The 10,428-nt window shown below is 31.3% G+C and overlaps 1 protein-coding gene across 3 annotated transcripts; it reads left to right on the top strand.

Moving 5' to 3' along the window:
- The first annotated feature begins 3,023 nt into the window (after positions 1-3,023).
- LOC105253957 (ATP-dependent RNA helicase DDX54) lies at positions 3,024-8,349 on the top strand. 3 transcript variants are annotated; one of them, XM_025412602.1, is made up of 12 exons: positions 3,024-3,138; positions 4,813-4,924; positions 5,026-5,402; positions 5,482-5,797; positions 5,892-6,102; positions 6,206-6,432; positions 6,515-6,706; positions 6,782-6,923; positions 7,078-7,273; positions 7,490-7,628; positions 7,720-7,873; positions 8,130-8,349. In XM_025412602.1, exons 1-12 carry the CDS (start codon positions 3,053-3,055, stop codon positions 8,318-8,320), a joined length of 2,343 nt encoding a protein of 780 aa, XP_025268387.1. In that variant the 5' UTR covers positions 3,024-3,052; the 3' UTR covers positions 8,321-8,349. The 3 variants fall into 3 exon arrangements, with proteins under 3 accessions (XP_025268387.1, XP_011260645.1, XP_011260644.1); XM_011262343.2 differs by lacking the exon at positions 3,024-3,138 and adding an exon at positions 4,330-4,397; XM_011262342.3 differs by lacking the exon at positions 3,024-3,138 and adding an exon at positions 4,455-4,558.
- The last annotated feature ends 2,079 nt before the right edge of the window (positions 8,350-10,428 follow it).

Below are 10,428 nucleotides of genomic sequence, written 5' to 3'. Positions count from 1 at the left end.
TTATATTTTAATTTCATATAATCAAGATGAGATAAGACACTCATGATTACTTTAAAAATGTGTCCACAAATATCATGTAACTTCAATAGCTGCACATTCGTCAAATTAATCCTATTACGTTAAATGAATCACAGCAGCTTGTTTTAATTTAATCTAATCTAACCAATTATATTATATGCTTCTCATTAAAATGTGTAAAACTGTACGTCGCACATTTAATACGATTAATATACTACGTAATAAAATGTAATACACTAATGAAATAATTAAATATTATTTTTGAAAGCATGATAAAATCCAGGCAGCATACGCTTGTGTTTACATTCGACAGCCAAAGCATTGAGAGGTTAGGTTAGGTTAGATCGAAAACATTTATCGTTTAACAGTTGGCAGCCCTACAAGATAGGCTGTGCAGCACTGCGCGTATATAAAATAAATTTGAAATCGCTTCTAGCCTAACCATCTTCACGCGATCGACTTTATTTGAATTGCACGGCATCACATCGAATTATGATGCGGCGCCGATTTGTTCGAACGTAATTCAAGACATCGCGATGCTGTATAAGCGTCGAATGAGCACAAATTGTCACACAAATATGATAAATCAAATCTACTCACCGTTCACCGGCTGTTCCACAGGCCGCTCCACTCGCTCGCCTCGGGACGTCCCATTCCGATCTTGATGCACACGATATCATCAACGCGAACACGCGACACTTTATTCGGCACTCCCGATATTCGCTCGCATCCGATAATCATCATCAAGGGCGCAAATAACGCGACGCGACTTCGCTCCATCTTCGCGATCGAGCTATCACTGAACTGTTAAAAACAGATGTCGCGCACTTTCACTGACATATTATGAATGTCGCGCGATCATCCTTGAACACTTTCGACGCTCTTTCACTCGCGATATTCGTTTAAAAACGGTTAAAAGACGTGAAAAATGCGGACGTTCGACGATCCGTGTAACTGCGTATGACTCCGAGTCACGTATGACGCGTATGACGTAGCAGTCACGCGCTAACATGGCGGCCGAACCACTGCGCATTCGTTTCTGCGCATGGCCATTCCTGTGCTCAACGTTCGCACAACTTTGATTTCTGAATATTGTCTACGGCTTTAATTAATAGCACATAATGATAAATATATAAAGATTGAATCAATTAATCATATTGGTCATATATGTAGACTTGCCTGAAGAAAGAGAGAAAAAATTGAGAGATATTTTTAATTTTTTTTTTTAGTAAGAAATGGAAATGTCTATTCATAGGCTTGTTCTTCTTTTCCTCTTTTGTGCAATTTTGATTCAATATATAACGTAGAAATTCGCGATCATTTTTTGACATTTACAATACTCGTGTACCTTGTTCTCGATGTTCACTTTTAAAAGAATAAAGAGAATTATATATAAATGTAAATAAATTGTCCGAAGAGAGAAAGAATTGAGGGATATTTTTAGTAAAGGTTGGAAATGTCTATTCATGATAGAAATGCAAAGAAAGAAAATTATTATGTTTAAAATAATAATTTCATATGAAATACAAAATTAAAAGTTACATTATAGAACCTGACCTTGTAAAAGCGTAATAAAACAATCAAATAGTAGACAGAGAAAAGACTAATTGTAAAAGAAAAAAAGTTGTTAACTTAACTAAACCATTTAACTAAATTATTATCTTTTTAACTGGAATATTTAACTATTATAAATCTAACATGACATTTATTTAACTTAAATATTTCGATATTTCAATTAAAAAAATAATAATTTAGTTAAACGGTTTAGTCGAGTTAACAACTTTTTTTTCTCAGTGTACGTGTGTGTGTGAGACTTTAAAAATATACTTGGATATAAATACACTTATATTATTAAATGATTAATACATCTCGTGAGGTTTAATAAATAATTAATCTGTGTACACTGAGAAAAAAAGTTGTTAACTTAACTAAACCATTTAACTAAATTATTATCTTTTTAATTGAAATATTTAACTATTATAAATGTAACATGACATTTATTTAACTTAAATATTTCGATATTTCAATTAAAAAAATAATAATTTAGTTAAACGGTTTAGTCGAGTTAACAACTTTTTTTTCTCAGTGTACGTGAGTGTGTGCGTGTGTGCGCGTGTGTGTGTGTGTATGACTTTAAAAATATACTTGTATATAAATACAATTCTCACATACGTCACAGTACGCGTTAAATATTTCGGCAGCGAGCTAACACGTCATTCAACCTTGTGACGTCATTTGGCCTTGTGACGTAGCGCGCTATTGTTTACATACGCGACGACCTCCCCTCATTCGCACGGCGACATTCCAACGGAGAAAGTAGCGATACGGACCGCTCCGTATTATCGAATTCTTTTCCTAAAGGTACGATCGCGATTAGATCAAAATATAATAATTTGACTATTACAAATGACAAATAATTAACTCTTATAATAAATGCAATTGTGGCGACGATAAATTCATCGAAACGCGATCTTTCATTATTGCAAATAAAAATTGAAGCAAAAGGGGCAAAAATTACAAATTTTCTCGCAATATTCTCCGATTATCGAACTTTACGAATAATAATTATTTCTTTAACATTGCATAGAATGAAATTCGATTTCGCCCGATGTTTTAAACTTTCCTAAACTGCATGCATATACATCATATTAATTAAACGATTGCTGTATCAGCAATTTACATTACTTTAATATTTTAATCTTATGATTCGCGTTATTAAGCATATATTATACATCAACAAATAGAAATAGTTAATTAGTGTAAGAATCGAGTGGTGCATGATTTTGGCTTCGTTTAAAAATCGAGCGAATTATTGTAATTTTTGTGTTCCTCTCTTGCAATAATAATAAAATAATAATAATATTATAAATAATAATAATAATAATATTATAAAAATACGTATCTCGTATGATTATTTTGCGATCGGGAGTGCCGTGCAAAGTGTCTCGCGATCGTTTCTGTATATGACTGAAATATAATTAACTGAAATATAATTGTTTGTTCGCGAGTGACTGCTACGAGGAAACAACAAAGGATGAAACAACAAAAGAGAAGGACATCTGAAAAAGTATCGGACAGTCAGAAAGCAGGGAGAGAGCCTGAAGCAGCCAGAGACATGCGGTGAGTAATTTATAAAAATTATTTATTATTTATATACACTATTTTTAAAATAGATATATTGCTTATTATTTTATTATCGTTTTATTTTTCGATCATTTAAATATATAATTCGGATTGAAATGCAGTAAAACAATCGAATTGTAGATCTAAATAATTAACTTAACAAAAAGATCCATAAAAGATATATCAGTTCTTTTAATAAATAATATCGTATACTTAATCTATAAAAATGAAATATTATCTATTTATTTCTAAATATTAAATACTATAAATTTAATAGTTATATATTTTGTAAAATTTAATTAAAAGAATCTTTAAGATATTCCAAAAGAAACGAAGAACTTTTCTCAACGTAGAAAAAGTTAATTATAAACAAATTTATATTTAATTATTATAATTAATTTGTATTTAATTTTATTGCATTGTCAAACTCTACTCGATCTCTGTAATGATAGCTATTCACGAAATAGGTACAGTGAAATAATCAATTATTATCGAAAAGAGGCAATAATATACTTTTAAATCTAATTTAAACTTTTGATAAACGATATACAATTCTTTTATTATGATGAGAAATCTTTATTAAAAATCATAATTGCAAATAAAAATGGAAATAACTTCACGAAGTATTAATCGTTTAATAAATAATTAACCGTGTACGTGTACGTGTGTGTGTGAGTGTGTGTGTGTGACTTTAAAGATGTGTGTTTAATAAATTATTAATCCGTGTATACGTGTATATCTATACTATCGGACGCCATTTTTGCTCCAGCTTATCTTATTGAGATCAAAATTGCGGTACTTTGTTAATCTAGTGACTTTACATATAATCTTATGCTATGCATATGCAGCTATGCAATTTTGTGTGTGATAGCCTTATTACTTCCAGGGATCACCTAAAAGCGGGCCATGACATCTCTCAGTCTTCTCTGTCTAATGTGTGTTCGAAAGATCTTGGGGTAAAGTGACATTTAAGTGACCAATCAAATTAAAAGGAGCAAAGATTTCTTTGCTTTGATTGGTCAATTAAATGTTGCTCTTCTTGAATAGAATTGGCCGCAACAGTTGAGAAATATTACTAGATGTAATTCGACACTGACTGGTCAGATCTGAAAGTAGAAACCAATCATATTCGTTTGCGTTTTAGAGGTTTTTAGTCCGCTCTTAATTTTTTTATGCACATGTGATTATTTTTGGTTATGTTTTTCTGTAGGGTATGCTGAGAGAAATAGTGTGCACAGTTATTACAACACATATAAGTATTGACTTTGTATACAATATTGCACATAATTCTAATAAATATTAGAAATTTTAATGACATTTCTTAAAGTTAAATTTTTCCTTGGTAAAATATCAAGGCACTGTATAATTTTCAAATTATAAGCAATTGGAAAAGAACTTTTCACTAATTAAATTTCAAGTAAGCAACAAAATTACATTTTTTATTAATTTAAATAAATTTTATTCGAATAAAATTTCAATTATAAATATATAATTGCAAAGATTTATGATATAAGAAAATTGCATGTTACAATTTATAAAAAAAAAATTCGACTATAAGTTAATCACAAATCTCTTTAGAATTAAGATTATGAGTTGTGAAAATTTTGCATATTTATTTGTGTGTATGTGTAGTAAATTTATTTTATATATTTATGATAAAATCTTCAATAGAATGAAGGGTCCCAAGAAATCTGGAGGATTTCAATCTATGGCTCTCAGTTTTCCAATATTAAAAGGAATTCTCAAACGGGGCTATAAGATTCCTACACCTATACAAAGAAAAGTATGTTATTAAACGAAAGATATTTAGATTTACATTGAGATTATAACATTCTAAGTATAATAAGTCTCATTCAGCATTAATATCAAATTATTTTTCAACAGACTATACCATTAGCTCTCGAGGGAAGAGATATAGTAGCAATGGCTAGAACGGGTAGTGGAAAAACTGCTTGCTTTTTAATTCCTTTATTTGAAAAACTCAAAACAAGACAAACAAAGACCGGAGCACGGGCATTGATATTATCGCCTACACGTGAATTGGCATTGCAAACATTGAAATTTATAAAGGAATTGGGAAGATTTACAGGATTAAAGGCAGTTGTGATATTGGGTGGTGATAGTATGGATAATCAATTTAGTATAATTCATGAAAATCCTGATATCATTGTAGCTACTCCAGGAAGATTTGTACATATATGTATAGAAATGGATCTGAAATTAAAAAATGTTGAGTACGTTGTCTTTGATGAAGCTGATAGGTAATAATTTTCCTCTTATGCGTGTTTTTAATATTTGTATTTCTGTTAAACATCTTAAAAATGAGATTGTGCATTCCAGATTATTTGAAATGGGATTTGGAGAACAGATACAAGAAATTGTAAACAGATTACCCGAAACGCGTCAAACATTGTTATTCTCTGCCACTTTGCCCAAAATCTTAGTGGATTTTGCAAAAGCTGGTCTAAATGATCCAGTTTTGCTTCGTTTGGATGTTGAAAGTAAATTGCCAGAAGGGTTAATGTTATCGTTTATTACATGTCGCCCTGAAGAGAAATTGGCTGTACTTCTATGCTTGTTAAAAAGGATTATTAAGCCTGATTCACAAACAATTATATTTGCAGAGACTATGCATCATGTGGAATATATTCATCAGGTAATCATTAATATAACCATTTTTCTCAAATATATTTTGTAAATTACTTAAAATTTAGTAATGAAATATACAATATAAAATGATTTTTAAACAGATATTGGATAAAGCAAACATCTCTAATACTTTTATTTACTCGAATCTGGATCCTTGCGCGCGTAAAATAAACGCAGCTAAGTTTCAAACTGGCAAAGTAAAAGTTCTTATAGTAACAGATGTTGCTGCTAGAGGAATAGATATACCATATCTAGATTATGTAATTAACTTTAATTTTCCTGCAAAATCTAAACTCTTTGTACATAGAGTGGGTATGTTTGTAATTATACTTTTAATTACTATATTTAGAAATCACAAATATATATATAACAAGCATTTAATTGTATTCAGCTATAATAATAATTTACTTTTTAGGACGATGTGCTCGAGCTGGACGTGTTGGAACAGCATATAATATTGTGAGTTCGGACGAATATCCTTATCTACTAGATTTACATCTTTTTCTTGGTCGGCCTTTAACGATAATGCCGAGTACAGGATCCATTGAAAACGTAGAATCTGCTGTGGGCAAAATGCCACAATCTATGATAGAGGAGGAACTAGGTGAATTAATAAATTGGCACAACAGTTCTACAGATCTTGTAAGTATATTAATTCATAAATTAGTATTAACTAATTCTCTTTTCCTTTTTTATTTCATTAAGTGAGTATTTGTATTCTCAGACAAATATGCAAAGGGTGTGTAACAATGCTTATCAGCGATATGTCAGATCACGTCCAGGTGCTTCAACAGAAAGTGTTAAAAGAATCAAAGAACTTTGTATAAATGAAGCTGGAATTCTACCACAATATTCTGATGTTTCTCCTACAGCAGCAGATATAATATCCAAGATGAAAAGCTATAGACCAAAGGGGGTGAGTAAACAAAAACAAGTTATATATCAAGTTATATTTCAGTTTTAATATTCAAATCTTTTGTACATATAATAGACGATATTTGAGATTGGTACAAAAGCGAATTCAGTAGATTACCAAGTGATGAAGACGAAACGAATATTTCACAAGGAGAATATTTTTAATTTTCACAAAAAAATAGAAGACCGCAAAACTGAAGAAGTTAACATGACATCAAGTAAATTATTATGCTAATAAATTATATTATATGTGTGTTTGTGAGTGTGGGTGTGTGTGGGGAGATATGTGTGTGTGTATACATATATGTATGTATGTATGTATGTATGTATGTATATGGAACAACCATAATTGAGTTTTTTCAACCTTTATAGAAAATTTGCCAAAAAAGATTAATCTGCCATCCAGCAGTGCGGAAGAAATTAATGCTGCATTCAGTACAGTGATAGTTCCGAAAAAAAGAAGTGGCGATGATTTATATAAAATTTCAAAGAAAAAGAAAACACATACAAAACGAGATGAAGAATATTATATACCTTATTCCGCACCAGACAAGCATACAGAAGAAGGGTAAAAAATCAGTTCATAAAATCAAACACAATAAGTTCACAAAATCATTTTTATATCATATATTTTATATTCTAATATATTTATAACTTTTATATAAATATTATTCTGAAATAATAAAATTATTCTCTTATTACACTATATTTTAATTTAAAAAAATGATATTTTAATCTCAGTTATTATCTATATCCTATTTAATATTTTGTTTTATTTTTTCAGTTTAGCTGTTAACACTTTTGCCACAGAAGCTGATAAAGCACAGATGGATTTGATGGCAGATAACGAAGACAGCCAACATCTTCAAAAGCAATTAAAAAAATGGGATCGGAAGAAAAAGAAAATGGTCACCATTGATAGGGTACATATATGATTAATGATTAATATATATCTTTATATGTTATTTTTCATCATAGAAACAAAATAATTTGCTATGCATTTTGTCGAAACAGGATCCGAAAGCGAAAAAAATACGTACCGAATCGGGTGTATGGATACCTGCTACATATAAAACAAATCGGTATAACATGTGGAAGGAAAAAAGTAAAGTTGATGAAAATGACAATGAGAGTGATAGTGAGGAAGAATCTTTACAGACGCAAAAATGTAAGTAAATATACGACCTTATATTAAAAAATATTAAATCTAATCACAACATTTGTTCTACAAATTTCTTATACATATCGATTCATTCGATGCATTCGTTATCATTACATAATTCTGTTTTTTCGTATATGATACACATGAAGTGATATAAAATCTATAACATATGTAACGCGATCTATAGATTTTTTATTGCTTTATGCGCATCGGAAAACGAACTCGAAAAATACTGTAAAATGCTGTTTTTGTTTTATTTCAGTGCGAACAACAGCAAATACACATTGGGCGCGACACAATCAAAAACTGAAAGACAAAGTTAAAACAAAGAACGAGCTGAAGAAACCTGAGCAAATCTTAAAAGCGCGTAAATTACTCGAGCGAAAGCGCCGAAGAAACGGTAGGAAAAATAGTAGAGGTAAAGGTCAAAAAAATCATAAGAGGAAGCATTGAAACATTTTTAACTTTAAAATATGTTCATATTTTAACAGTATATGAACAAAAAAACAATTATTATAATTACATTTTGTAATATAGTATATTTTTTCTATCTGGAAATTATTTGAAATATTTGAAAAACCCAACTTTTCAAGTCTTTAATTATAATCATTAATAATGTTATATATAAGATAAGCATAAAACGTAACAATTTTTTAAGCTTAGAACAAGATATAAGGTGTATAATAAATTTTACACACATCCATGTGCATATATGAAGTAAATATTTATTTATATATATTTATATATAGTAATGCAAATATGATATATTTATATATACAATGGATGACGCAAATAGGACGCATTGGCTAAAAATAATCGTGATCAATAATATCTCTCGAAAGCACAGTGACCTTATAAGTGAGTGTTATATGATTTAAATTTGATCTTGCATCATCATAATATAGTGTCTATGTTGCACAATTGTGGGGTCTCCATAAGGTATTACGAAGACTCGCTAAACCCGCTTTTGCGCGAAGCCTTAATAAATTTTTGCGTCATCGAGAAACAGACAATTTATTTGCAGTTATAAGTCGCTAAAGAAGACGTTAGTAAGCTGATGTCATAAATTTTATTGAATTAATCGTTGGCGGAAACTTATCTCTGAGTTCCGTAAAAATCACGAAATGTCCGCATGATGAAGCAGAAGAGCAGCTTCCGCGAGAACATAATGTATCTGGTTACTTTACATCTAAACATGTCTTAAAAAAACTAATAACTATTACAGTCCCGTGTCATCACTTTGTAAATATATCATATAACATGCGATGTTTGTCGGCGTTTTCATATTATGGACAGAACTTGGCGTGAAATAACAATAACAAGTTGATGCGCAACATTATATCTTACGATTATCTGAAATATGTGTTATCGCGTCGATGTTATCGTTACAATAGCTGTCACGTGAGCGACAATTCCTATAATTTAGAGATTGTATATGTATATGAAAAAAAGGTACAATGCAAGTAATTGAGATATCGATTTCTGACAGGTAGTTTGTATTGACTATTATTAACAGTCAATTAACATTGGATATGCTCGATTAAGCTTGCTATCTGTGTCATAACAAACCCTTCTCCCTTTATATCTGTTTGCCCCAGCTATGATCTGAAAAGCAACACGACGCCAATCGCGGTTAATATAAAGCTAGGATAACGATGTAACCGGATCCCAAAGAGACTCGAATTACTCCGATTTCAATTTCTTTCAAAGCCAATGCGTCCGACAGTATCTTGACAACATACGTAGTTTATACGCAATATTTCTTTCGCCGCTAAATACCTCTAGAATCTTTTCTTATCAGCGAAAAAGAGATAGATTTCGTGCTTGCGATAGCGTTCCTGTAATCATGACTAACATTCCTCTTCTCTCTTGTTTGTCCTTTCCTTTTTTCATCATTTTAATTTCCCTTGTCTTTCTTTTTCGTTCTTGTTCTCTCTTTCTTTCTCTTTTGCCCTCTCGCTTCAACTATCGTGTTGCAATCTCACTAGTCTTTTAAACACGTCTAACTCGTCTATTTGTCTATTCGTCTTCTTCTCGACCGTGCTATTCGAGCTCGACCTTCCCCTACTCGAGTGCTTTTAACTCGGAACGAGAACATCTGCGCTGCTACAACAACGCGACTCAGCCGACCCTCCGGCCTAAAATAGAGATTATTATGATAGAGCATCTGTGTAGCGCGAGTGTTGGGACGAAGAGAACTCTCGGCGAAGTACGAGAAAAAGTACAGCGTCGAACGGCGAGTTTACTGGCGCCGAGGAAAGCCGTGTGTATATTTTTGGACGTATGCACGATGCACGTGCAGCATAAAGTACGACCGATTGCATCTCATAAAATTAGCTGCTTTGTCTGAAAACATTAAAATTAAATTGAAAATTAAAGTGAAAATTAGTACATATAAGATATCATTCTTCCTCATTCACGTGGTTCGATTTTGGGAAGAGGATGCAAGAAAGGACTCGAAGAGACGCGAATCTGCTTCTCTCAACTATCTGTCATATCATATCATTTGCAAATTACAGACATTAGCATGGAGATTGCATCGAGACATTACATGCTCGGAG

This window comes from Camponotus floridanus, unplaced genomic scaffold (genome assembly GCF_003227725.1).
Source record: "Camponotus floridanus strain SB8 unplaced genomic scaffold, Cflo_v7.5 scaffold53, whole genome shotgun sequence".
NCBI lineage: Eukaryota > Metazoa > Arthropoda > Insecta > Hymenoptera > Formicidae > Camponotus > Camponotus floridanus.
The sequence above is the reverse complement of the archived record's forward strand: the minus strand, read 5'-3'. Positions and strand labels throughout refer to the sequence as shown.

What these genes read in the sequence shown, in the direction of transcription:
- LOC105253957 (XM_025412602.1), top strand. Translation starts at nt 3,053, where the DNA reads ATGAAACAACAAAAGAGAAGGACATCTGAAAAAGTATCGGACAGTCAG. An exon ending in AAAGCTATAGACCAAAGGGG is followed by an intron (nt 6,707 to 6,781) that starts GTGAGTAAACAA and finishes TACATATAATAG; the next exon opens with ACGATATTTGAGATTGGTAC. An exon ending in ATCTTTACAGACGCAAAAAT is followed by an intron (nt 7,874 to 8,129) that starts GTAAGTAAATAT and finishes GTTTTATTTCAG; the next exon opens with TGCGAACAACAGCAAATACA.